The following is a 27500-nucleotide window of genomic DNA, read 5'->3' as shown; positions in this document are numbered from 1 at the left end:
CGCCGCCACCCTGCCCATCATCGGAGCCCTCTTCCGCAAATCTCACCGAGAACCGAGCGGGGAAGATAATTCGGACCTGGGATCCAGTTCCCCGCAGGTTCCAGTGCAGAGGAGCCGGCCTCCGTCCGCCGGTCTGTCGTCTCCCGTCGCCCTCGCCCGCGGGAGAGCCGAACGAACGAGCGAAACCCTCGGGAAGCGTCGCGGCTCCGTGCCCCCTCGATCGCGGCAGAGCCGCGGGGTGACAGCCGCTCGCTAGCGCCGCTTCGGAGACGAGCCACTACTCGCTCCTATAATACGGACAGATAAGTCTCCTCCCGCGGCAGCTAGCAAGACCGGCCGCTAGGCTCAGCGAGGTGGCGCAGCAGCGCAGCCGACAGTTACGATGAGGCAACTGGAGGCAGCGAAAAACAGCGACCCCTTCGGACTCCCGCGGAAGAGGAGCGGCCGACACGTCTACCCGGCACCTCGCTCCCGGCCACGTCTACCTCGGCACCTCGGAGCTAAGTCCCTGCCGGAGCTCCCTAGCGGCGGCGCGAGCGGAACCGTTCCCTGGAAATGCGGCAGAGTCTCCCAGAGCCAAGAACGCTACGCCCCCCCACCTGCCGGGGGCAGGTTTCTTCCCCCGCTCAGCGCCAGCGCGGCTTAGTCCGGTGCGGAGCCAGGCGGAACTCTTCCCCTGGCCAGCGCGAGCGGGTGGGGGGGTGGTACGGCGCTTGACCTCCCCCTGTCCCTGCTTGGCGGCTCGCCCTCAGGCTCCGCCAGGTAGCACCGGCGTGCACCGGGGGGGGGGGGGGAAGCTGTCGGATGTCGGCCGAGACCTGGCATTGGCCTCCTGCCTTCGTTTCCGCCGCGGCGGAGAGCGCTGGCCTCCGCCGGCTCGCGGTTGGGGCGCCATGCTAGTGCTCGTGCCGGCGCTGCCTGGCATCCGCCTACTGCCTATGCTCGTAGCGGCATTCTTGCCGGGTAGACCTGGCCTTCCGCCATGCTCGCAAGGTGGGGGGGGGGGTTCGGCCGCGTTAGAGCTCGGCCTTCTTTTCCGGTTTCCTTCGTGGTTTGTGGCGAGCGGGAGGCTGTCCAGGAGCAGGGATTGGTTTTGGTTGGCAGGCCACCGGTCGTTTTTCGTTTCGGGAGAGTTTCCGGTCCCTTTTTATTTTTATTGCCCCTGCTTTTTTTAGGGTTACGCGCAAGCATCCTCCAATACTGCGGGGTGTTCGAGCCGGGTCCCACAATGGGCTCGCAGGCAGGCTGGTCGGACACGGGGTCGCGGCCGGCCCGGGAGCACCCCAGGCTGATCAAATATAAAGGGGTCAAGACAAATCCCCCTATAAGGCGGCAATGTGGTCTGAGCCATAGGGCGCAGCGAAGCCCGCTTTTGATTCTCAGGTGGACAAAAAAAAGGCGGGGGGGAGAAATGATGGAGCAAACCACCTTGACTGTTAAAAATGCGCATCTGTTCTCTGCAGCGCTTCTATTCTGTTTGCACCGGCTTCTCTTTAAGGAGTCACTTGAACCAGTCGAGAAACAGAGAACGGATAACCTGGGGGGGGGGGGGGGGGTGTCCTCCTACCTACAGGTCCATGGCGGCTGCCTGTACAGTTTGTCAAGCCTTGCCATGAGTGGCACAGATGAGTGGAAGAACTCGATGCATCAGGTACAGGAGCTGATACCCCAAGCAAAATGAGACAGAGGAAGAGAAAAACGAATGATTGCAAAACATCACTTGGGGCAACTGAAAATTAACAACTTGAATATGTGTGCTTGTAGATTATTAGAGGTTGTGATTTTGTGTATAAACCACCTGTATGCCACATGTTATAAAGGTTCAAGTGACTTCAAATCAGACTAATCTTACTGAAATAATGCTTCCTAGAGTAGTGGGTTGTTATGTTACACAAGTCCAGCAGGGATAGAGCAGACACACCAAATTGTAAACTTTTAGTAAAACTAAAAAGGGGGAGATGTGGAGACAGTTCTCACAGGAGAATGGATATTTGGTACATGAGCTCTGAATAACTCTGAGGGATACAGCAAGGCCGTGGGAGGCCTGAGGAAGCTCAAGCAAGCAAGATAAGAAGAAGCTGGAATTCACTGAGTGATGAGAACTGTGGACTGTTGGCAAGTGTTGGAGGTCAAGTTCTCACACCTGTGCTTAACCAATTCTATGTTAGTCACTAAGGGTCTTCAAGACAAGTATCCAATCATGATATGCCAAATTGCTGTAGGTGTGTATAAGCAGTAGGATATAAGGAGTTAATGCTTTGCAATAAATGGCTTTTTGTCTCATCACATTGATCTCTGACTGAGTCCGTTCCGCGGCAGCCATGGGCAGGGGTGCCTTCCATAGAGTAGCCTGCTCCAAGCTGGCCTTGAGCACTGCCAGGGATAGAGAATCCAAACCTTCTCCATCCTTCCCATGCCAGTGCCCCAGTGGGATTCCCTCCCAGGGAAAGCCTTCCTTATCTCCAACCTGCAATTCCCAGTCAGAGCACATCACCCCTTGTACTACGGCTCCAATCCCTGCTCTTCCATTCCCTCCCAGCTTCACCACGCATTGGCTCGTGATGGTCGGAATCACGGACCTGGCTTCTGCCAATTCTGAGAGCATCCCACAGAGCTCCACAGCATCCATAGGGATTCAAATCATCCCAAGGCATTCAGACTCTCCCATCTCCCCATATGCCCCGCCCCCCACGATGGACCTCCCACCCATGGAACCTACTCCCCCACCCACCCACGGAACCTACCTCTATGTAGCATCAGCCCCAGCACCAAGGGACCTGCATCCAGCACCCGTATCCCTGGGGCAGTTGCGCTTTGGGCGCAGAGGTGATTGCAGCTCTTTGGTAGCAGCTCCTTGGTGTCACCCTTAGCAGTGATGGCAGTGATGGCTTTGATTCGTGTCTTCATTCTGCTGCCACTGGCCTGGTTGGTGCATGGCTCATGGGACAGCTGTGGGTGAGCGGCACCAGCCTGCAGGGCTCCTGGTATTCCATAGGGAGATGCTGCTGCTCTCAACCACGGTCACGTCAATGGGCTGGTGGGGTTGGGAGAGCCCCACTTCCTCGCCATCACCCCATGCGCTGGCACAGTGCAGCTATGGGCCCCCCCCAAGGGTCCTTTCTCCCTGAAGCACCCTATGGAGTGGGATGATGCTTATCTATGGGGCACCCCACATTGTCCCTTGTCCCTGCAGCACCCAATGGCGCGGGAGCATGCTCACCCTTCATCCCTAACCATCAAGTCTTGGGTTTCTGCTTCCAGAGGGAGACAATGGGGGCACAAAATTACAAAACACAATCTAGAAACCTTTAGAATCAGTTCTAAGTAAAGTTTCATGGCTTTGTAACAGTAGCAATGGAAAATTACTGAGGTGCATGATACAGAGAAAAGACAACAGAGGACAGTGAGACAACATCCTGAGAATTCGTGTACAAGAGAAATCGGTAGAGGTGACATAGTTTGAAGAGAAACAGTCTAGAAGAAGAGGACGCAGGGATAAGGAGTATCTGGGAAGGGCAGGGGTCCAGGATGGGCTAGAGTTAAAGTAACTGAGAAGTAGGAGAACAGGAGGATTCTTATGTCTCTGGTGCTAACGAACCAATGAAGCTGTAGGAGCATGTACAGCGCATGCTTCAAACGCTGCCAGGATTGATGAAGACTGTTGGAAGAAGTGAACGGCCCTCAGAGACCACCACATTTGTGTACACATGCGGGGAACTGCCTGGAAAATGATGTCATCCATACGTAGCCTCATGAACATGTATGTATGCCCAGGGCCTATAGAAGGACGGCTGTGTAGCAATGTGGGGACACACGTTCGGAGGAGCTATCCCCCATGTCTGCCAGTGCAGCAATAAAGAATACCTGCTTGTCAGCTTGGAAACTTTGTTAGCGGGTTTGTTCCTGCAGTTGTCTCCGTATCCATTTGTCACCCCAGATGGGACCCTCTCTGCTCGGCTGCAGGACCCGCTGAGGACAGGGCTCCCTAGGGCCCTTGGGAATTTTTCCCGGAGGGACCCGTTGACTCTTTCGGATCACTGCGGGAGCAGACAAGGACCATCTTCATCAAAGGTATTCTTTTCTTTTGTATGGTCTGTAAGGTGCAGGGGGCATCTTGCATAAAGACTGCATTGGTTATTGGGTTGGGTTGGTAAGCGTACATAAGGTTTGGAAGCCTTCCATAAATCGAGATAGGAAATTTCACAGGCAAAGGCGTACAGCCGGCTGCTAGTGTCCATTTGGGATACACCCACAGGAAACAGGGGTTCTTGTGGTTTGGGGCTTGAAAAAAGCAGGGGGTGTCTTGTGGAAATGGTTTTAGATCTTGTTGGTATTTGATTTATTTTGTGGCTTGTTACATGAAGGATTTTGGTATCGGTGACAGACTGTTATAACTGTGTTATTAATTGTGGTTTGATTGAATTTTAGTCTCTGTCTCTGGTTCAAGTGTTGTGACTGTGTGTAGTGTGTCTGTGGGATCCCGTGTGTGTGTGAGATTGATAACGGGATATGGGCAGAGTGATCATGAAAAAGAGTCCTTTACGGTGCATTTTGGCACAGTGAAAAGAACTGGGAGGGTCTCCTGGGGCTCGGTAAATAAGAAAACATTGGTAAAATACTGTAACCGATGGTTATCTTTGTATACTTTGGAAGATCAGGAAAAACGGCCTAAAAATAGAACTCTGAACTATCATACATTGTTACAATTAATGTTGTTTTGAGGCCGCAAGGAAAATGGCATGAAGTAATGTATGCAGATATGGTTTCCACTTTAAGAAACCATGCGGAGTGACAGACTCAATGCAAAATTGATATAGCTCCGCCAGATCCCGTAATTTTGGCTTTGGAAAAGGACAGGGAAAAACTGAAAGTTAAGATGGAGAGAGGCTGTTCAGCCTCTGATATTGGGGAAAGGGGTTTTAAGTCAAAAAAACAGTAAGATAGGTTAGAAAATTATATATCCCCGGTACCTGCGAGAGGAGCACCCTCTGCATCTGTCCTATCTGATACTGATAAGGAGCAAGAGGTTGCTGTCACTGGCACCAAGCGGCAGATGCACATTCCGAGGTCAGAAAGGGGTTAAAGCAGCAGTGCTGTTGCAGAGGCATCTGCAGCCCCTGCAGAGCAGGGTGACTGTGAGGGGAAAAAAGGGAAACCAAGGGGGAAAGGAGGGGAGCTCACACAGCTCCTGTGTTTGAGCATGGGATGGGTGCTGGGACAGGCAAACAAGTGGGGACAGACGTGTTGACAGTTCCCAATGTCCTGTCCCTAAATCCTTTGTGTAAAGCCCTTCTCCAGCTCCTAAAGCACAGAATCCCACTAATCCTTGTGTTCCTGGCAAACTATTGGCATTGCTCTTACCATCCAAGCTTGCATCCCAAAAGAATACAAACTGGTGCCAGGAATTCCATGCCTGGAGTAGTTTTCAACAGGGAGTTAGAGACACCTCAGTTACTACAAGGAGCATCCCTCTTTGTCTGAGGAGAAGACTTGGATTATGGATGCCACCAGGTCCCTATTGGAACCAGATTAGCCTGAAGGTCCCTTCATCCCAAATGATTCCATAAGAAATGCAATCCAACTCCCATTTTCTCACTACTGATTGTAACATTTATGAACATTCCCTCTTTTTGCCGTGTTTTCCCTAACAGAATTCCAATTCCCTGACCTTTTCCAATGGATCTGGAAGCCTGGGGAGATTTGGAGCTTCAGTCTTGTGGCTGATCCACAGCGCTCAACCATATTGGAAGCATGGGAACATTTCTTCCCAAGGGATTCTGGAAAGAGGGATGAGGAGATGGGAAGTAGGTATAAGCAGATGGGAGCCTTCCCATTAAAAACCCACTGGAAAAAGGGCTTCTTAACAGGGTTTTAAGGGAAAATGATGGATGAGACACACAAGGGCTAGAGCCAGGCCAGGATTTGGGAAGTGTTTCCACCCCATTCCTCTTTCAATAGGGAATTTTCACTCTAAGCGCTGAGTTGTAAAATGGTTTGGCTTGGAAAGGACCTGAAGCTCAACCAGGTCTTGTAGGGACACCTTCCAGATTGTTCCAAGCCCTATCACTATTCCCTATTGGGAATGTTGCCCTCTTCTCCCCCACCATTCTAGTGGAAGGTGGCCCTATTGGAACTGGATGAGCTTGAAGCTCCCTTCCAAGTCAAACTGTTCCATGATTCCATCATCTTCATTGCTGTTCTTCTTTCCATTATTGCGGGAAATGAAGCTTTATCCAGCCCTTTCTTGGGGTTTTGGAGGTGCTTTTACATTCCAACAATGTTCCCGGCAAAGCAACAAAGAAAACCTGGAAGTCCTGGAACTTTGAAGGGTTTTCCCTGTGTCTGGGATGTGGATAAAGTGGATGCACTTGGATGCGGATAAAGTGAAGTGCTCACCCTAAGGAAAGAACTGAAGTTCTTTGGGCTTCCTCCACAGAACAGGTCTCATCAGGGATGTGGAAAGAGATCCCATGGCATAGATCCCAGTAGGAAGTACGTGGCTTGGGCACTGAATCCAAACCTGTGCCCAGAGTTCCCTTGAGCAAGGGGCAGGAAAAGCCCCAAAGCATTCCAGAAAGCAGGAATCAAAGGGTGGATGAAAGGGATGTGCACAGAGCCAAAGAGCAACCCTGTAGTAGCAACCAAAAGGCAGCGAGGCCAAAGCACAGCTTAAGGAAGCTGGGATTGAGTCAAAAGCCACCTGGAAAAGCAGGAATCCTGCTCCAAGAAGAATTTGGGGGATACTTTCTGCTCTTCCATAGTAGGAGAAGTGATGCTCAACACCTAACTATTGAGTAGGGCTCAGTTAGGTCCAGGTTAACCAGTGCGTGTTTCCCACCAACACCTAAATATTGAGTAGGGCTCAGGTCCACATTAAGCAGCGATGGAGCAGGCGGCACTAGGACCCTGATACGGGAGGCAGCGGACGGGCACTAGGACCCTGATACGGGAGGCAGCGGACGGGAACTAGGACCATGATACGGGAGGCAGCGGGGGGGGCACTAGGACCCTGATGCGGGAGGCAGCGGACGGGCACTAGGACCCTGATACGGGAGGCAGCGGGGGGGGGCACTAGGACCCTGATACGGGAGGCAGCGGACGGGCACTAGGACCATGATACGGGAGGCGGGGGGGGGCAATAGGACCATGATACGGGAGGCAGCGGACGGGCACTAGGACCCTGATACGGGAGGCAGCGGACGGGCACTAGGACCCTGATGCGGGAGGGAGCGGGAGGGGCACTAGGACCCTGATGCGGGAGGGAGCGGGAGGGGCACTAGGACCCTGATACGGGAGGCAGCGGGGGGGCACTAGGACCCTGATGCGGGAGGCAACGGGACGGGCACTAGGACCCTGATTCGGGAGGCAGCGGACGGGCACTAGGACCCTGATACGGGAGCTGCGGAGTGCTCGGGGCCGGGCCCCGCTGGTGATGGAGGCGGTGCGGAGGTGGGGGCAGGAGCGCTGGGTGCGCGCGCAGCTGCCGCCATCGTGGAGGGCGCAGCAGAGGGTGGGTGCGGGAGCTGCGGAGCAGCCATTGCCTGGAGGGGGGGAGGAGGAGGGAGAGCGGGAGCAGGGAGAGAGGAGCATGGAGGGGAGGGAGGAGGAGGAGGAGGACGAAGAAGAAGAAGAAGAGAAGGAGCAGTGGTGGAGGCCGCAGCAAGGTGCGTGCTTGTGGCGCTCGGGTGGTGGAGGTTGGAAGTGCTGGGTTGCTGGGGTTCTAGGGGTGCTGTGGTGCTGGGATTCTGTGGGTGCTGGGGATTCTGTGGGTGCTGGAGCTGTTGTGGCTGCTGGCAGTGGTGGGAGTAGTATGCATACTATGGGTGCTGCGAGCTCTGTGGGTGCTGGGATTGCTATTGGTGCTCGGGTTCTATGGGTGCTGGGGGTTCTGTGGGTGTTGGGGTTCTATGGGTGCTGTGGGTGCTGTGGTTCTATGGATGCTTTGGATGCTGTGGATGCTGTGGGTGCAGGGGTGCTTTCAGTGCTGGGGATGCTGAGGGTGCTATAGGTACTGGGGTTCTATGGGTTCTGGGGGTGTTATTGGTGCTGTGGGTTTTGTGGGTGCTGCTGGTACTGGGACTGCTGTGAGGTCTATGGGTGGTGGGGGTGCTGGGGTTCTATGGGTGCTGGTTTGCGGTGGGTGTTCCCTCCCCATCCCAAGTCAGCCCAAGCGCCCAGCCCCAGTCCCCATCCCCTGGCAGCGCCTTCGGGTTCCCGGCCTCCAGCTCTCCCCTTCCCTCCCATAGGACCCAGCGGGAGCCGGCGCCCCCCTGCGGGCAGCAGCGTCATTGCACACCTTGACCTCGACTGCTTCTATGCGCAGGTGGAGATGCTCCGGGCCCCGGAGCTCAGGGACAAGGCCTTGGGTAGGAGGAACCTTCCTGATGTTCCCTATGGGAGCATCCTCCTGGATCTGTTGGGAACTTTCCCTCTCCTCCTGTATCCAGCAGGAATTTCACCCCCCCTGGTGTCCCCCTTGTTGTAGGGGTGCAGCAGAAGTCCCTCGTGGTCACCTGTAACTACGAAGCCCGGCGCCATGGGGTGAAGAAGTTGATGTCCCTCAAAGAGGCCACGGAGAAGTGTCCTCACTTGGTGCTGGTCAATGGAGAAGACCTCACTCCCTATAGGGAGATGTCCTACAAGGTCACAGGTAGAGGACAATCACTTTGGTATATCCCATAATAGCAGCATCTGATGTTCTCCTCCTCTAGAAGGACACCTACTATGGGTTACTCCAACCTGGCCTTGAAGCAGAGGTGGAGCAGCCCCTTCTGAATCCATCCCATGTCCTGCAGGGTGACAGGCAGAGGGCAACTACTTTGGTACATCCTGTAATAGCAGCATCTGATGCTCTCCTCCTTGAGGACACCTACTATGGGTTGCTCCAAGCTGGCCTTGGACCGGGGATGGAGCAGGCCCAGCTTCTCCATCCAACCCATCCCATGGCCTACAAGGTCATAGGCAGAGGGAAACCACTTTGGTGCATCCTATAATAGCAGCATCTGATGTTCTTCTCTTTGACAAGGACACCTACTGGGGTTGCTCCAAGCTGGCCTTGAGCCAGGGATGGAGGAGGCCCAGCTTCTCCATTGTCCTGGGTTTAGCAGGAGCAGTCATTTTTCCTCCTTGGGAGCTGGTGCAGCACTGTGTGTTTTACTTTTGGCCTGAGAACAGCGCTGATAACACTGATGTTTGTAGTTACTGCTCACATGTTTGGTCTGACCAAGGACTTTGTGAGCCTCACGCTCTGCTCTGCCAGGAGAGGGAAGCTGGGAGGGAGCGGAGACAGGACACCTGACCCAAACTAGCCAAAGAGGTATTCCATACCACAGCACGTCATGCCCAAGATGTAAGTGAGAGTTACCCAGAAGAGCTAGTTCACTGCGGGGCTGGACCAGGTATCAGTCGGTGCTCAGTCGTGCTGGGTATTATCGGTCGGCGGGTGGTGAGGTGTTGTATTCTCTTCCCTTGTTGTTTCTCTTATCAGTATTATTATTGGTGGTAGCAGCAGTGATTTGTGTTATACCTTAGTTACTAGGCTGTTCTTATCTCAACTTGTGGGAATTACATTCTTTTCGCTTCTCCTCCCCATCCCTCTGGGAGCGGGGGGAAGAAAGGGGAGAGGGTAGGGAGTAGGCTGCGTGGTTCTGATTTACGGTCTGGGCTTAAACCACGACGTCCATCCAACCCATCCCATGGCCTACAAGGTCACAGGTAGAGGCCAACCACTTTGGTACATCCCATAATAGCAGCATCTGATGTGCTCCTCCTTGAGGACACCTTCTACAAGAGGATGCTCCAAACTGGCCTTGGACCAGGAGTAGAGCAGCTCCGTGTTCTCCATCCAACCCATCCCAATGTCCCACCATCCTCATAGGGAAGAGCTATGGACATAGGGATGGGCTGTCCAGAGAGGTTGGAGCATCCTTCTCTAGTAGGTGGCCCTATTGAAACTCCATGAGCTTGCAAGTCCCTTCCATCCATAGGGAGCCGTCAACCTCTTGGAATCAGTTGTATCCCTCTTATCTCAGGTTGTCTTCTCCTCCTAGAGCTCCTGCGGGAATATTGTCCATTGGTGGAAAGACTTGGCTTGGATGAGAACTTCCTGGATATCACAGATGTGGTGGAGCAACGCATAGGCTGCTTCCATCCAAGTGGATGGGCTGGGATCCGTGTCTCAGGCCATGTCTACAAGGACCAAGGTGAGTATCCACCTCGGCTTGGGAATAGCTGGAGAAGTGGACTTGGGAATGTCCAAGTATCCTGGAATTATGGAATAGCTTGGAAAGGACCTTTGGGATCCATGGAGGCATCAGAGTGGCTTCAGTGCATGAAGGGGCTCCGGAAAGATGAAGGGCTTTGGATGAGGAGCTGGAAGGATGGGACCATGGGAAGCTTGGGATGCAATCTTGGGAAGTTCATCCCCATGAGGCTGGTGGTACAGTGGGAATCTTGGGAAGTTCTTCCCCATGAGGCTGGTGGGACTGTGAGATTTTGGGAAGTTTTTGGGATGGGATCTGGGGAAGTTTGTCCGCATGAGGCTGGTGGGACAGTGGGAGGTGGGAGATGTCCCATCCCCAAGGCCAAGCTGGAGCAACCTGCTCCAGTGCAAGGTGGCCCTGGATGCACTCTAAGCTCCATCCATGCCATTCCATGATCTAGGAATGTGCTTCCACTTGATCCAGGTGACCAAACCCTCCTGCAGGGCTGGAATGCTACATGCCCCCCCAGAAAATCCATGGAATTAGGTTGACTCCCCCCATCCTTCCCACTTCTTTCTCCTTCCCAGCCATCAACGTGCAGGATCCAACCCATCGTAAGCTTGCCATTGGATCCCAAGTGATGGAAGAGCTCCGGGAATGCCTTTACTCCACGTTGGGCCTCACCAGCAGCGCTGGGGTGGCCACCACCAAGTTCTTGGCCAAGGTGGTCTCTGGGACCTTCAAACCCAACCAACAAACCCTGCTCCTGCCCCACAGCACCCAGGAGCTGCTGAGGAACCTGGGGTCCATCCGGAAGGTGCCAGGTAGGTGCTGGGGTCTCATCCAGGAGGTGCTGGGCACCCCAGGGAATTCATCCTTGCACTAGACCCAATGGTTGCGGTGTCCTTTAGGAGGCCAGAAGAGCTGTGTTGGGTTGAAGGCACCACCGGTATGGATGGGACATCTCTCACTTCCCATTATCCCATCCTTCCCACGAGGAAGAACTCTCTCAGCTTCCATCCCAAGGACCCCTCGGATAGGATAATGCCATTCCTGTGTCCTTATCCTGACAGGCATTGGCTCCAGGACTGCGGAACGCCTGGAAGCATTGGGTGTGAAGACAGTGGTGGATCTCCAAAGGTTTCCATCTGCTGGCTTGGAGAAGGAGCTGGGAATTGCGCTTGCTCAACGGATCCGGAAGCTTGGCTATGGGCAGGATGAGGCCCCTGTGACACCATCGGGACCTCCTCAGGTAGGAGACTTCCTTGAAGGAATTCTCAAGAAGGTCCTTCCAGAAGGTTCTGAAGCTCTGTGTGTCCAAGGTTCATTCCATATCTCCCTGCTTCTGTTCCTCTGGGGAATCTGGGATAGAATCCAAGTGATGGGATTCCTTCTGCTCTTAGTCCTTTAGCGATGAAGATTCCTTCCGGAAATGTTCCTCAGAGGCAGAAGTCCAGGAGAAACTGGGAACGATGCTTCCAAGCCTCTTGGAAAGGTGATTGTCTCCAGAGCTCTTCCTGATGGGATCATGTTTCTCATGGAGTGGCTTGGAAAGGGCGTTTTCCATGGAGTAAAGAGGGATGGGGGGGGTTCATTGTGGCCTTGAAGGTCATCTCCAAGCTGCCGATACCATGATCCAGTGATCCATGATCCATGCTGTGGCAGCTTCCATAGACCTGGAATAGCACTTACTCCTCGGTGCTCCATAGAATCCGCCGGGATGGGAGGCAACCACGCACCATAAGGTTGAGCATCCGCCGCTTCTCCTCATCAGGAAAGGGGTTCCATCGGGAATGCCGTCAGTGCCCTATCCCACCGCATCTCCTTCCCAAATTTGGGAAAGGTAAGCTTGGAATTTTCCCCTTTGTGCTGCTACAATGGGATTCTTCTCTCCAATCCCATTACTTAAGATCATCCCATTCCCAACTGTTCCAGCTTTGGGAATCTTTTCCATTCCTTGATCCCAAGAAGAGGGGGGCTCTTGGAAGCTGTTTGCTATGGGGCTGCTGGGACAATGGAATGGGTTGGAAGAAGCTCTGGCCTCCTTTGCCTTTGCTCTATCTGCTCCATGCCCTTATGTTGAGGCCAGCAGGACATGGATGGAGCATCCATGTGGGAATATCTATGAGGGCTGGAATCACCTCCCATTGGAATCAGCTTTAGGGGGACATAGGAGACATTGAGACCAGGATGCTCCCTTTCCTACTGAACTGCCTGTTATTGCATGTGTTCCTTGGGATCCAATCCCTGTTTCCCAAGGGTTTTCCCATCTTGTAGATCCTGGGAGCCTCCTCTCCCCCTTGGGGAGCATCTTAATGAAGCTCCTGCGGAAGATGATCCCAACAGAGCTCCCATTCCACCTCACCCTCCTCAACGTCTGCTTCTCCAACCTCCAGGAGCTTCCCACCAGGAAGGGTTCCATTGGCTTCTACCTCAAGGGCAAGGGCCCAGCACCTGCTCTGGCCAAGGAGGGAGTGGGAAGGTGCTTGTCTAGGGTGCTTATGGGTGCTGGAATGCTGAGGATTCTATGGGTGCTGGGGGTGCTAGGGTTCTGTGCATGTTATGGGTGCTGGGGGTTCTATGGGTGCTTGGGGTGCTGGGGCTGTTGTGGGTGCTGCAGGTGTTGTGGGTTCTGGGGATGCTGGAGCTGTTCAGGCTGCTGAGGGTTCTATGGTTGCCGTGGGTGCTAGGGTTGTTGTGGGTGCTAAGGGTGTTGTGGGTGCTAGGGTTCTGTGTGTGTTATGGGTGCTGGGGGTGCTGTGTTTGCTGTGGGTGCTGGGAGTGCTTTGATTGCTGGGGGTGGTGTGCATGCTGGGGGTTCTGTGGGTGCTGGAGGTGTGGGTGCTGGTGGTTGTGGGGGTGCTGTGCATGTTATAGTTGCTGGGGGTTCTATGGGTTTTGGGGGTGCTGTGTTTGGTATGGGTTCTACGAGTGCTGGGGGTGCTAAGGTTGCTGTGGGTACTGGGGGCTCTACGGGTGCTGGGGCTCTGTGGGTGCTGGCTTGCTATGGGTGCTGGGGTTCTATGGGTGTTGGGGGTGCTTTCAGTTTTGTTGGTGTTGTGGGTGCTGGTAGTGGTGGGTGTGCTATGGGTGCGTGGAGTTCTGGGGGTGCTATGGGTGCTGACGGGTGCTATGGGTGCTATAGTGCTGTGGGTGCTGGCGTTCTGTGCATGTTATGGGTGCTGGGAGTGCTGTGGTTGCTATGGGTGTTGGGGTGCTATGGTTGCTGTGAGAGCCCTCTCCTGGCCTTGGTCTGCCTGGAGCAGGCTCCAAGGCACCCTTGGCTGTGGCTCAGGCCGTGGCTGGTCCCTGGTTGGTGACGCCCAGGCTGCTCCTGCTTTGATCTCTGCTCTTTCCATAGGAAGCTGCAGATTCCCAAGGGAAGGGGAGCGCCTCTTGCAGCGGAATTCCCAACAGCAGGAAGCTTCTGGAGGGAGAGGAAAGCCCACGAAGACCTGGAACAATTCCCTCTTTTCCACCCATTGCCCAGGAAGTTCTTCCAGAAGCTCTTAAACAAGAACTCCCTTCCCAGCTGGAATTCCAAGCTGGGAATGTTCCCGCTCAGCCCTCACTGCCTTTTCCCAAAGAGATCCCAAACCCTTCCCAAAATCCAATGGGATTAAGCAGTGCTGTTCGCCCTGCAGGGTGTACTAACCCTGTAGGAGCAACACAGGCCTTTGAGTATCCCAGCAGGACAGGGGTCAGGATGGAGAAAGAGCCTCCAGAAGCTGGGATCATCCTGACTGGGTCATGTGCTTCTAGCTGGGATAAGGAGGCCCCTGCAGCAGCATCAATGGAGCAAACCCATTGTAAAGATGTAGTAATTCCTCCTGATGTGGATAAGGAGACTTTCTATGAGCTCCCTGTGGATGTGCAACGGGAATTGTTGGCCCATGGAAGAGTGGATCCCAAAGGACGGATAAACCCTTGGGAAAGCTGAAGGCAAGGAAAAGGAGGAGGATGGAAGTGCCCTGTGGCTCTAACAGCTTGTGGAGATACCTTAAACCCGAGAAGAAGGGTTCGGAAGGAGGGAAGCAGCTCTCGGAAGCGCTTTACACCTGGAATGGGGTGGTAGTAAAGAGGATGCTCCAACTCCAGCCATTCCCTTCCCAAAGAGGCCATAACCACGGTATAAACCCATAGTAATCACAGTGTAGACCTATAGTAATACCATTGTAAACCTGTAGTAACCACGTCCCAAAGCATTCCCAATGGCGTTCAGAGTGGGTGTTCCTGTATCATTCCCACCTGGAGCAAAGCAGGAGTTGCTGTGTAACACTTCCCTGTGGTGTGGATCCATCTCAACCCCAATGTAAATCCATTCCTCCTTGGATAGTGGATCCAGGGGGTTGAGAAGTGAATCCAAGGGCAAATTCCATGCGGATGCAGGGCTTGAGGTGCTGCTTCTCTCCACAAAGCACCTCAAGGCCATGGAATGCAAGGGATTACAAGAGGTGGGAAAGCATCCTCCAGATGAAAATTCCTAAAGGAAGAGTTACTCCAAGGTGGGTGAGTTACGCACCCTTTACCCATCCTTCACGTATCCTTTACCCCCCCGTTGGGTTCGGAGTACTGGGGTCAGGGGTGAGGACCCATTAGGGTTTAGGTGCTGGTATCCCATGGGTGATTCCCATGGATCCAGGGAAGCCCTCAATGACTCCGGTTGGAATCCAAAGGTATCCCATAGGTGATGCAGTGGCCGGCGGAGCTCCCGTCTCCAGCCTGGAGGGAAGGCAATGCCGCGGGGCATGATGGGACTTGTGGTCCTCAGCGCTGCCGGCAATGCCGCCGCGAAGTACGCTGGGAGTTGTAGTCCTAGAGCTCTGCTGTGCCTACCGCTGTCGCACTCGGCTGCGTGCAGCCATCCGGCCGCGGGGCATGCCGGGAGTTGTAGTCCTCCCTGGTACTTCAGTCACTGCTACGCCTACAGCTCCCACAATGCCCTTTAAGCCGACGGCGTTCCGCCGCGAGGCATGATGGGAGTCGTAGTCCTTTGGTGTCGCTCAGTGCTGCGCCTACAACTCCCAGCATGCCCCGCGCCATTTTGCGGCGGAGCGCGGCCCTTTCAAACGCGCTCCGCGGGCTGAGGTGAGAGTTGGGATGGAGGCGGATTCCCGGCATGAATGGGGCCGGATGAGACCCCTTGAAAGGGGACGTTCTATGGGGTCTTGTGAGGGAAAGGGGGGGATAATGGCGGCTTGGTGGGGGGGGAAGGGCGGGACGGGGAAGGGGGTGGTGACGATGTGGGGCTGATGGTGATGATGTGGCGCTGATGCTGTGGGGCTGAAGGGTGCTATGGGGCTGATGCTGATGATGGGCTAATGCTGATGTGGGCCTGCTGATGCTGATGTGGGGCTGATGGTGCTGAGCATCCTCTCTTGTATCCTTCCCCCCCCCCCCATTCCCGCTGTTATTCCCAATCCCATCCCTTCATTCCTTGCCCTGTGCTTCCCTTTGGGTCCCAATGGTCATCCCAAAGGGACCCATCCTGCTTCATGTAATAGATGCTAAGTAACCCCTTTAGTGCACGTTATTCCTTGTCCTTTCCTTGTAGGTGCATGAGGAAGATTCCCACATGGATCATGGCTGGAAAACCTGGATCACCCCTGCATCCCTGGTGTCCTCCCTCCTTACTCCCTGGAGCAGCTGCTATTCCCAGCCCTATTCCATCCTTTACAGGGAGCATTCCTACAGCTCTGCATTGGAAGCCTTGGAAGCATACATTGAGGACTTCAACCTGAGCCAAGCGTCTCCCTGTGGAAGCATGGGGAAGATCTGCATCCATGGGAGCATTCCTAAGGAAATCAGACTTTCCAACCACTATGCCAAGGAAAAACAAGGTAGCAAATGTTCCTTTTTCCCCCTCTTCTTCTCTTTTCCTTTTTCATCTTCCCTTTTCCCATTCCCCTTTTCCCTTTCCCTTTTTCCCTTTTCCCTTTCCTTTTCCCTTTCCCTTTTCCTTTCCCTTTTCCTTTCCCTTTTCCTTTCCCTTTTCCTTTCCCTTTCCCTTTTCCCTTTTCCCTTTCCCATTCCCCTTTTCCCTTTTCCCTTTCCTTTTCCCTTTCCCTTTCCCCTTTCCCTTTCCCTTTTCCCTTTCCCCTTTCCCTTTTCCTTTCCCATTTTCCTTTCCCTTTCCCTTTTCCCTTTTCCCTTTTCCCTTTTCCATTTCCTTTTCCCTTTCCCTTTCCCCTTTCCCTTTCCCATTTCCCTTTCCCCTTTCCCTTTCCCCTTTCCCCTTTCCCCTTTTCCTTTCCCCTTTTCCTTTCCCCTTTTCCTTTCCCCCCTTTTCCTTTCCCCTTTTCCTTTCCCCTTTTCCTTTCCCCTTTTCCTTTCCCCTTTTCCTTTCCCCTTTTCCTTTCCCCTTTTCCTTTCCCCTTTTCCTTTCCCCTTTTCCTTTCCCCTCTTCCTTTCCCCTTTTCCTTTCCCCTTTTCTTTTCCCCTTTCCTTTCCCTTTCCCCTTCCCTTTCCTGTCACGGAATGGACTCAGAGATCAATATGATCAGACAAAAAGCCATTTATTGCAAAGCATTAACTCCTTATATACTATTGCTTAACACACCTACAGCAATTTGTCATATCATGATTGGATACTTGTCTTGAAGACCCTTAGTGACTAACATATAATTGGTTAAGCACAGGTGTGAGAACTTGACCTCCAACACTTGTCAACAGTCCACAGTTCTCATCACTCAGTGAATTACAGCTTCTTCTTATCTTGCTTGCTTAGGCTTCCTCAGGCCTCCCACGGCCTTGCTGTATCCCTCAGAGTTATTCAGACCTCATGTACCAAATATCCATTCTCTTGTGAGAACTGTCTCCACATGGGCTTTATGGGGTAATTATGGGGCTCTATGTGGTAATTATTCGGCAATATTGGGACACAATGAGGCAACAATGGGGCTCTATGGGGCATTAATGAAGTTCTATGGGGCGAGAATGGGCTCTAAGGGGCAATTATGGGGTTCTATGAGGCAACAATTCTGTTCTATCGGGCAATAATGGGGCACTATGAGGCAACAATGGGGCTTTATGGGGTAATAATGGGGCTCTATGTGGTAATAGTTGGGCAATAATGGGGCTCTATGAGGCAACAATGTGCCTTTTTGGGGTAATAATGGGGCTCTATGAGGCAACTATTGGGCAATAATGGAGCTCTATGAGGCAACAATGGGGCTTTATGGGGTAATAATGGGGCTATATGTGATAATAATTGGGCAATAATGGGGTCTATGAGGCAACAATGGAGCTCTATGGGGTAATAATGGGGCTCTATGAGGGAACAATGGGGCTTTATGGTGTAATAATGGTGCTCTATGTGGTAATAATTGTTCTGTAATGTGGCTCTATGAGGCAACAATGGGGCAACAATGGGGCTCTATGGGGTAATAATGGGGCTCAATGAGGCAAAAGTTGGGCAATAATGGGGCTCTATGAGGCAACAATGGGCAACAATAGGGCTCTATGGGGTACTAATGGGGCTCTATGAGTCAACAGTTGGACAATAATGGGGCTCTATGGGGTAATAATGGGGCTATATGTGATAATAATTGGGCAATAATGAGGCACTATGAGGCAACAATGGGGCAAGAATAGGGTAATAATGGGGCTCTATGAGGGAACAATGTGGCTTTATGGGGTGATAATGGGGCTCTATGTGGAAATACTTGGGCAAAACTGGGGCTCTATGAGGCAACAATGGAGCAACAATGGGGCGTTTATGGGGTAATAATGGGGCTCTATGTGGTAAGAATTGGGCAATAATGGGGTTCTATGAGGCAACAATGGGGCTTTATGAGGTAATAATGGAGCTCCATGAGGTAATAATTGGGCAATTATGGGGCTCTATGAGACAACAATGGGGCAACAATGGGGTCTATGGGGTAATAATGGGGCTCTATGAGGCAACAATGGGGCTTTATGGTGTAATAATGGGGCTCTATGTGGTAATAACTGGGCAATAATGGAACACTATGAGGCAACAATGGAGCAACAATGTGGCTTTTATGGGGTAATAATGGGGCTCTATGTGTTAATTATTGGGCAAGAATGGGGCTCTATGAGGCAACAATGGGGCTTTATGGGGCAATAATGGGGCTCTATGTGATAATAATTGGGCAATAATGAGGCACTATGAGGCAACAATGGGGCTAGAATGGGGTAATAATGGGGATCTATGAGGGAACAATGTGGCTTTATGGGGTAATAATGGGGCTCTATGAGGGAACAATGGGGCTTTCATGGGTAATAATGGGGCTCTATGAGGGAACAATGGGGCTTTATGGGGTAATAATGGGGCTCTATGAGGGAACAATGGGGCTTTTATGGGGTAATAATGGGGCTCTATGAGGGAACAATGGGGCTTTATGGGGTAATAATGGGGCTCTATGTGGTAATCATTGGGCCATAATGAGGCACTATTGTTGGGGTCGAGCATGGGCGCTTGAACAGGCCTACAGCAAGCTGTGAGAAAGTGAACTTATGACCCCAGGTTAAAAGAAGAAGAAGTGTCAAGATCAGCAAACAGGAATGCAATAACAAGATGCCAGAAGCATGATGTAACGCTAAGCTGAAGCCAAGGTGTGAACCCAATCAGGAGAGGTAAAGGGGAGCGTGTATAAAACCACCTGTATTTACTAGGCAGTTGCTAACAAGAACAGTACCTTGTATTGTATGGATTTGTCACTTGTAAAAGAGGTGTTAAAGAATGCAAAATTGCAACAGCTGCTAGAAAATGCTAAGGCAAAAGCTAGAAAGATTCTAATATGATGGCACTGTTACAAAGCAGGTAGTGGAACAAATGAAGAGGGTGGGAGAAATCCACTGGTAAGAAGTTTCTTTGGTTAGTCCCTTGCTGTCATCAGCATCTTCAACATGCTGATGCACTCTGTGATAGTTACTCTGCTAATGTAAATCTGTGTGTACTTTGCTGTAGTAGTGACTTGTTAGTGGGTGAAGCAGGTGAAACTCTGCATTGACAACAAGGTGCAAGGACTGAGATTGCTTACCACAGTCAAAGGGCAAGACTGGGTTGGCCTCTGTGTCTGCCACCAGGAAGAACCTTTAGCTTCGCTGCTGGCTGCAACCCAGCAGGTGTAGAGCAGTGGAGACACATGCTATGCCAGACCTTGATGTGAGGGATGGCCTCCGCTGTTATCAGAGAGCTATCCAGGAGAAAAGGTTAGGCCCACTGTGTACAGCTATCAACAGAACCATACTGACTGCCAGAGAAATACACAAATCCCCAGAACTCAACAACATCAAGAAACAGCAATGACAGAAATCTTTGTAATATCTGTTTATTATGTGTGACCGTGGGTAATGGACAAGTATACTGAGCACATCTGGTAAATCCTCATTATTCCATCCTGTTACATGGTGTGTAAATAATGGACCAAATTCCTTTGGGAACACCGTTTCCTTCCACAGCAGAGTCCCCTTTCCTGATCCACGGAAGCCCAGAAGGAATCCCTGCATCTTCCTTGCAGGATAACGGGATAAGGTTTGGAGTCCGTGCTGCCTGGATGCTGATGGAGATGGAGAGCAGGGAATGGGAACCTTCGGGCTCCGGAGCTCCTTGGTCCAGTTTGTCTCTGCCATCCTCTTCCCTAAGGAAAACTGCGCCGTTCCCAGCACCAGAGCGCCCACAGGGTGCAGCATCCCAGGTTCTGCTGCTCCGGCGCTCCGGAGGATGAGCAGGGTCTGAGCCGTCAGGGAACGGAGTTCGGGATCGGCCTCTTCCAGCAACACTTCCAGGGCTGTGATCCAAAGAGACCGGGATGAGCCTCCCATAGCCCCAGCATCCCCCCCCCAGCCCCTGCTCCCTCCTCACCTCTGCAGATCTCCTCCAGTGTCCCTGAGCTTTCCCCTCTTAGGGGCCGCGCAGCCAATCCTGTGCACAGGGATCCATTGGGATCCATCAGCATCCACTAGGATCCATCAAGGATGCAGCGGGATGGGGACCGGGATGGGGCTCACCAATGAACCTGACGGCTGCCTCTCGCAGGGGGACCTGAGCATCCCGCAGTACTGCAGACTGTGGTGCAGGCATGCCTGCATCCTCTTCCTGCTCCGCTTCACCTGCAGAGGGAAGGGGATGCTATGGAACGCCCCCCCATTCCCATCCCGATATGGGATGGGCAGAGCGGTCCAACAGGTTCCAATGGGAATAAAGATGGATGCAGGGTCCATACCAAGCATTCCATAACCCTCCACATCTGCTTGGTCTCCAATAGGTGCTGGAGGTCTTCCCATCCCAGGAGCGTCGCCACAGCAAGGAGAGCTTTCCGGGAAGCCTGCAAAGGATGGGATGGGAGATGGCCCCTTGGGAATGATCCCACCCTCTGGAATGTGGGACAGGATGGGGGGGGGGGGGGTCCTTACCTTGACCACGCTGTGGCTTTTGTCATTTAGATGGAAGAAGACGGGGAGCAGCAGATCCCAAGTCTTGCTCCGTATCCTCCTCCAGTCACATCCAAGCATCATCTCCAGGAGGAAGCAGACCAGGCGGATGGAGAGCGCCCGGAGCCGCTCACATCCCTGCAGGAAAAGGTGGGATATGGGGATGGATCCCGACGGGATGCGATGCCCCGGAGCCATCCAAGGGGTGGGGGGACCCCATGCAGCCCTTACTGCATCAAAGAAGGGCCGCAGGTCCTGCACCAGCCCCACGGCAATGGGGCTGGCCTCCTCCCTCGAGAGGTGCTTCATCACATTCTGTAGGATGAGCAGGCCTTTTATCTGGAGCTTCTCTGTGACATCCCAGAGCCTGCCCAGGATGTGGGGCAGGAGCTGCTGCAGTTTCCTTGCCTGCAGGAAGAGATGGGGGCTACTTGGGGGGCAGTCGGAACCCAAGGCTCTGGTGGCCAAGAGGGGCCCCCATGGCCAGGTCCTGCCCCATAGGCAAGAGGGTGCCATTGAGAACAGGGCTCCCCATGACCCATGCCCTGCCCCATGGCTGTGCCCTGCCCCATACCCATGCCCTGCCCCATACCCATGTCCTGCCCCACAGCCCTGCCCCATAGCCATGCCCTGCCCCATGCCCATGACCAGCCCCATACCCATACCCTGCCCCATACCCATACCCTGCCCCATACCCATGACCAGCCCCATACCCATACCCTGCCCCATACCCATACCCCGCCCCATACCCATGACCAGCCCCATACCCATACCCTGCCCCATACCCATACCCTGCCCCATACCCTCCCCACGGCCCCGCCCCCCAGCCCTGCCCCCATTCGTGCCCCCCTCACCAATCTGCATTCCTTTGAGAGCCTCAAGAGCTTTTCCATCAGTGCAGCCACGGTCACCACCCCCTGGGGGCCCCCGGCCCCCCCAGCATGGGAGGCCCTGGGCTAAGGCAAAGGCAAAGGTGCTGGGCCCCCCCCCCCCAATCCGGCAGGATCCATAGGGAGCCATGGGGGGGGGGGGACTCATGGATGGAGGTGTCCCACGTACCTCGATCATTCCCAGGAGCTCCTGCAGGGTTTCTATGGGCTCAGAGATGCTCAGGACCATGTCCCACATGACCAGGTCGGAGCTGGGAGGGAGATGGAGGAGTCAGGGTGGGGTGGGAATCCCATGGGATGCTCCATGGGGGATCCCCATAGGGGGGATGGAGGGAGGAGATCCTTAGGGATGTCAAAGCAGCAGAAAGGGCGTTAAGATTCATCCCATTCCAATCCCATGGATTGGGATAGAGGGACCAGATCCTCAGCATCATAAAGGGCTTTAAGATTATCCCATTCCAATCCCATGGATTGGGATAGAGGGACCAGATCCTCAGCATCATAAAGGGCTTTAAGATTATCCCATTCCAATCCCATGGATTGGGATAGAGGGACCAGATCCTCAGCATCATAAAGGGCTTTAAGATTATCCCATTCCAATCCCATGGATTGGGATAGAGGGACCAGATCCTCAGCATCATAAAGGGCCTCAAGATCATCCCGTTCCAACCCAGTGCCATGGGGTGGGACGCAGGGACCAGATCCTCAGCATCATCAAGCACCTTAAGATCCCCCCCCCATTCCAGCCCCATTGCCATGGATTGGGATGCAGGGCCCAGGTGCCCAAGCCCTCCAGGCTGGTACCTCTCTCTCAAGGGCACGTTGAGGACCATGGTGACTATCAATTCCCTGGGATACTTGATGGCCATGAGGGTGATGAGCTCATCCATCCTCCACATCTCTTCTATGCTGCTGTTCCGCAGGCATTCGTGGATGCTCCTCACCACGCTGGGTATCTGGAAGCAGGAGCATGGGGCTGGGAGCGCCTTCCCCATCCTTCTCTGCTGCTTTGGGTACCCAGGAGCCCCCCTCGGGTTTGGGATGGAGGAGGAAGGAGCGGATGGGATGGGAACGCAGCCATGGGGCACCCACCTCCAGCAGCCAGAACTCAGGGTCGCGCAGGACCAGCTCCAGGATGTTCTCTGCCACCCTCTTGTCAAAGATGCTCGAGTCCTTCATGGCCTCGATGAGCACGCAGACCATCTCCATCCGCTCCCGTGGGAACAGGAGCACTGCAAACTTCTATGGAAGGAAGGGTGGGAGCCATGGGGATGCATGGTTCCTGCTTGGGGAAGCAGCCCTCCATAGGGTCCAGCCATGGGGGAGCTCCGTTACCATAGTGAGTACTCGGGGCTTGCGTCTAATTCCAATCTGCGCTCTTCCACTTGCTTCTGCTTTCGCCGTTCTGAAGAGGAAGGGGAGTCAGTGGGATACAGGAGCATCAATGGGATAGAGGAGCATCAATGGGATACAGGGGAGTCAATGGGATACAGGGAGTCAGTGGGATAGAGGAGCATCAGTGGGATAGAGGAGCATCAATGGGGTACAGGGGAATCAATGGCATACAGGGGAGTCAATGGTACACAAGAGCATCAGTGGGATACAGGGGAGTCAGTGGGGTACGGGGCAGTCAGTGGGATACAGGAGAGTCAATGAGACACAGAAGCATCGGTGGGATACAGGGGAGTCAATGGGATACAGGAGCATCAATGGGATACAGGAGCATCGATGGGGCACAGTGAAGTCAATGGGATACAGAAGTATCATGAGATACAGGAGCATCAATGGGATACAGAAGCATCAGTGGGATACAGGAGCATCAATGGGATACAGGAGCATGGATGGGACACAGGAGCACGAATGGGACACAGTGAAGTCAATGTGGCACAGGAGCATGGATGGGGCACAGGAGCATGGATGGGGCACAGGAGCACGTATGGGGCACAGGAGCATGGATGGGGCACAGGAGCATGGATGGGGCACAGGAGCATGGATGGGGCACAGTGAAGTCAATGGGGCACAGGAGCATGGATGTGCTCGCTGCCTGTGGTACCTCTGTGATGCATCAGGTACTTGTAGATGTTCCGGAGCACATCCAGGGCCGTGTTGCTGGTCCCGTCCTCGCTGAACCGGAACAGGAGGAACTGGCCCAGGAGCTGGCCCAGGAGCTGCTCTGGGTCCAGGCGGCTGAAGTGGCTTCCCTGGGCCAGGAACGGCTTCTGGGGGGAGCGGAAGGGGAGGAAAGCAAAGGATGAGCAGGGAGGAGGAGGAAGAGGAAGAGGAGGGGAAGGAGATGAAGGAGAAAAGAGAAAGGGGAGAAGGGAAGGAGGGAAAGGAGAAGGTGAAGGGAAACAAGGAAAATGAGAAAGGAAAGAGGAGGAGGAGGAGGAGATGAAGATGAAGGAGGAGGAGAAAGAAGGAGAAGGACCAGAAGAACGTGAAGAATGAAGGAAGAAAGAAGAAAGGAGAAGGAAGAGCAGGACCAGGAGCAGAACCAGGAACAGGACCAGGAGCAGGAACAGGACCAGGAGCAGGACCAGGACCAGGACCAGGACCAGGCCGAGCACCGGACGCGCTGCAGTTCCCGTCTCCCCCCGCAGGGGTCGCTGCCGCCCCGTCCTTACCTTCAGCGTGTAGTGGCGCAGTCGCAGGACCCGGCTCAGGGCCTTGATCCTGCCCAGGGCCCGGTTCCTCACAGTGCTGCTGGGGTTGCAGCTGAAGCACAGCAGGAGCTGGGCAAGGGGGAGAAGCCTCGGGTGAGCCCCGGGGCTGCAGCAGGGGCTGGACCCATCCCGCTCCCATTGCAGCTCCCGTTGGAGCATCCCTGGGATGCAGGCGATGAGGGTTTGGTCCCCTCGCTGCGGGTGATGCTCTGGCCACAAGGACCAAGGCACGGTCCCTATGGATGAGGAGCATCCCACATAGGACAGACCTGCAGGATGCTCTTCAACTCCTCGCCGGCCTCGGGGTCTGCAGAGTTGACGACCAGGCTCTTGAACATGCCATCCATGGCTTCCAGTGCCTGCAGGGACAAGAGCAGAGCCCTTCGGGTACCAACTGCGGGCATCCCACAGCCCCAGTGTTCCAAAGGGAGCTGCGGGCTCCTGGAGCACCTTACATGTTCATAGTAGAAGGTCTCCACCTCCGAGAACTCCTCTTCTGGAGGCAGGAAGAAGATGCTCATGCAACAGATCTCTGCGAAGCTTGTCCCCAGGTCCTCAAGCCCTGGCTGCACTGAGCTGCAAAGGGAAGAAGGCTCCGGTTGGATGCTGGGGATGGGAGCAGTGTGGTCCATCCAGGAGGGATGCGCACTTGTGGTACCTCAGTTCCACGATGGCTTCCATGGCGAGATGCCACACATCCGTGTGTACCTCGGTGACGGGCTGCTCTTGGAGTATTGCCTATAGGGCACAATAGGCATAAGGGATCTCGGGGGCCACCAGGCTTGGGGGCTGGAGGCCTTTGCCCCATAGCATCCCCATAGCATCCCCATAGCATCCCCACAGCATCCCCATAGCATCCCCATAGCATCCCCACAGCATCCCCATAGCATCCCCATAGCATCCCCACAGCATCCCCATAGCATCCCCACAGCATCCCCATAGCATCCCCATAGCATCCCCATAGCGTCCCCATAGCATCCCATAGGATCCCTTCACCTGGATGGTCTGCACGAGCTGGTTGTTCTTGCAGAAGGTATCCAGGCCCTGTTTCAAGCCGCGGCGCCTGGCGGTGTAGAGCAGGAGGCAAATGCTCCGAAGGAATTCAACCTTCTCCTGCTCAGACTGGAAAGCAGTGGGGATGGAGGCACAAAGAGGGAGGGTGAGAGGGGACAGGGGTACCGGGGTGCTAAGGGTGGAGGCAGCACCCACCAGCACTCATCAGCACTCATCAGCACCCATCAGCATCCATCAGCATCCACCAGCACCCATCAGCACCCACCAGCACCCATCAGCACCCATCAGCATCCATCAGCACCCACCAGCACTCATCAGCACCCATCAGCATCCATCAGCATCCATCAGCATCCATCAGCATCCACCAGCACCCACCAGCACCCATCAGCACCCAGCACCCACCAGCACCCATCAGCATCAATCAGCACCCACCAGCACCCATCAGCATCCATCAGCACCCATCAGCATCCATCAGCACCCATCAGCACCCACCAGCACCCACCAGCACCCACCAGCACCCACCAGCACCCATCAGCATTGCTCACCACAGCTGCAGTGTTGTCAAAGGCCTCTATGAGGTCCACCTTGTCCTGCTCCAGTTCGTACACTGGTAACCAGCTGGCATCTGATGGAGGAAGAGGAGAGGTTTGGTCAGCATCCAAGGAAAGTGCTGCTGGTCATGGAATCATGAATGGGTTGGGAAGGCCCCAGAGAGCATCCATTGGCTGTCACCAAGCTGTGTCCAACCCACTGTGGATGGAGCATCCCCCCTGTGCCAGCGCCTCGGCCCTTCCATAGGGAACAACTTCCTTCCATCCCAGTGGAACTTCCCCTGTTCCAGCCTGATCCCATCACCCCTCGTCCTGCTCCCAGCCCAACTCACGAGGCTTCAGTAGCAGAACTGGGGACTCCTCACAGGCCTCCAGTGAGGAGGTGCTCCCATTGGAATCCTCATCGCTCTCCCAGGCCTGCCGGGGGGCTCCTGGGGGTGTTCTCCATCATCCCACGGGATGCGGAAAGGGATCGGGATAACCAAGGGGAAAGCTTGGATCAAACGCAACAGGGCTTGAGCTCGGAAGCAACACAACAGCTCCTTCCTCCTGCTCTTCCCTGCTCCACTGCTGCTTCCCCTGACACAGGCACTGAAATAGGGGGACCCAAATGACGTCACAAAGGGCCCCCGTTCTGACCCGTTGCCATGGTGACCTGGCTGGGTTCCGGAATGGAGCTGCAGGGCCACGAGCTGCATCCCTGCATCCCAACATGCTCTGTGTGGGGACCCGTATGGGTCCTCCATCAAGATGGGGTTTGGGGGCATTTAGGGGTACCAGCAGTGATGGGAGGGATGGAGATGCCCGGGGTGGGTTGGGTTTTGGGGTGGTTTAGGGGGTACCAGCAGTGATGGGAGGGATGGAGATGCCCCGGGGTGGGTTGGGTTTTGGGGTACAAGGTGGGTTTTGGGGTGGTTTAGGGGTACCATGGGGTTGGAAGGGATGGAGATGGCTGGGGTGGGTTGGGTTTTGGGTACCCTGTAGTTTGAGGGTGGCTTAGGGCTACTGGGATGGATGGCAATGGCTGGGGCAGGGTGGGTTTCTGGGTACCAGATGGTTATATGGTTATATAATGATTATATTGATGGTTATTATACAGTTTAGATGGCTATATTATTCTATGGTATAGATGATTATATAGTTTAGATGGTTAATGATTTATATAGGGTTATATAGTTTAGATGGTTTAGAGTTTAGAGGGTTACATGGTTCAGATCGTTTAGATGGTTGAGATCATTTAAGTGGTTTCAAGACCATCTTTAAGAACCTGAACATGCACAAGTCCATGGGACCTGATGAAATCCATCCCCCAGGTCCTGAAGGAGCTGGTGAATGAAGTTGCTGAGCCACTGGCCACCATATCTGAAAGATGATGGCAGTCAGGTGAAGTTCCCAACGACTGGAACAAGGGAAATATACCCCTATTTCCAGAAGGGAAAAGTGATAACCCAGGGAATTACACAGCAGTCAGTCTCACCTCTGTGCCTGGCAACATCTTGGAGCAGCTTCTCCTGGAAGGGTTCTGTTAGGACACATGGAAAACAACGAGTGCTTGGTGACAGGCCAGCAGGGCTTCACTAAGGGGAAATCCTGCCCCACCACTTTGGTGCCTCTATGATGGGGCTATGGGACTGATGGACAGGGGTAGAGCAGCTGATGGATCTACCTGGACTTGTGCAGTGTGCTGACACTGTCCCACACGACATCCTTGTCTCTAAGCTGGAGAGACATCAATTTGATAGGTGGAGCACTTGGTGGATAAAGAGTGTGGATGTATGGGTG

At 54.0% G+C, this 27500-nt stretch overlaps 4 protein-coding genes across 6 annotated transcripts; 2 read left to right on the top strand and 2 right to left on the bottom strand.

Annotated features, from left to right (window-relative positions):
- Positions 1 to 7613: 7613 nt before the first annotated feature.
- Positions 7614 to 12652, top strand: LOC117438559 (DNA polymerase iota-like; the record flags this gene model as incomplete). The annotated part of the gene is made up of 9 exons (XM_034074029.1): positions 7614 to 7664; positions 8247 to 8366; positions 8486 to 8650; positions 10050 to 10202; positions 10790 to 11026; positions 11276 to 11454; positions 11606 to 11697; positions 11912 to 12045; positions 12480 to 12652. Coding segments are annotated over exons 2-9 (1170 nt in total), but the record flags the coding sequence as incomplete, so codon positions are not given.
- A 1562-nt stretch (positions 12653 to 14214) lies between these two features.
- On the top strand, positions 14215 to 18741 carry LOC117438591 (lung adenoma susceptibility protein 2-like). Of its 3 annotated transcripts, none has more exons than XR_004550889.1 (3): positions 14215 to 14331; positions 14621 to 14707; positions 15757 to 16043. XR_004550889.1 is itself a non-coding variant. In XM_034074070.1 (3 exons), the coding sequence occupies exons 1-3, from the start codon at positions 14580 to 14582 to the stop codon at positions 18693 to 18695; spliced, it is 423 nt and encodes a 140-aa protein (XP_033929961.1). In that variant the 5' UTR covers positions 14215 to 14579; the 3' UTR covers positions 18696 to 18741. The 3 variants fall into 3 exon arrangements, 1 of the variants encoding a protein (XP_033929961.1); XM_034074070.1 differs by adding an exon at positions 18691 to 18741 and having other exon boundaries at positions 14215 to 14711; positions 15757 to 16042; XR_004550888.1 differs by having other exon boundaries at positions 14215 to 14707.
- Positions 18742 to 20138: 1397 nt separating this feature from the next.
- On the bottom strand, positions 20139 to 22716 carry LOC117438558 (uncharacterized). The gene is made up of 8 exons (XM_034074028.1): positions 22583 to 22716; positions 22295 to 22446; positions 21660 to 21741; positions 21455 to 21556; positions 20832 to 21008; positions 20583 to 20738; positions 20393 to 20494; positions 20139 to 20279 (listed from the first exon to the last, which is right to left on the bottom strand). Exons 1-8 carry the CDS (start codon positions 22697 to 22699, stop codon positions 20139 to 20141), a joined length of 1029 nt encoding a protein of 342 aa, XP_033929919.1. The 5' UTR covers positions 22700 to 22716.
- A 105-nt stretch (positions 22717 to 22821) lies between these two features.
- Positions 22822 to 25792, bottom strand: LOC117438587 (uncharacterized; the record flags this gene model as incomplete). The annotated part of the gene is made up of 8 exons (XM_034074059.1): positions 22822 to 22895; positions 23544 to 23709; positions 24115 to 24222; positions 24423 to 24512; positions 24609 to 24729; positions 24812 to 24891; positions 25150 to 25275; positions 25713 to 25792. Coding segments are annotated over 8 exons (845 nt in total), but the record flags the coding sequence as incomplete, so codon positions are not given.
- Between the last annotated feature and the right edge of the window lie 1708 nt (positions 25793 to 27500).

This window comes from Melopsittacus undulatus, unplaced genomic scaffold (genome assembly GCF_012275295.1).
Source record: "Melopsittacus undulatus isolate bMelUnd1 unplaced genomic scaffold, bMelUnd1.mat.Z mat_scaffold_49_arrow_ctg1, whole genome shotgun sequence".
Lineage (NCBI taxonomy): Eukaryota > Metazoa > Chordata > Aves > Psittaciformes > Psittaculidae > Melopsittacus > Melopsittacus undulatus.
The sequence above is the reverse complement of the archived record's forward strand: the minus strand, read 5'-3'. Positions and strand labels throughout refer to the sequence as shown.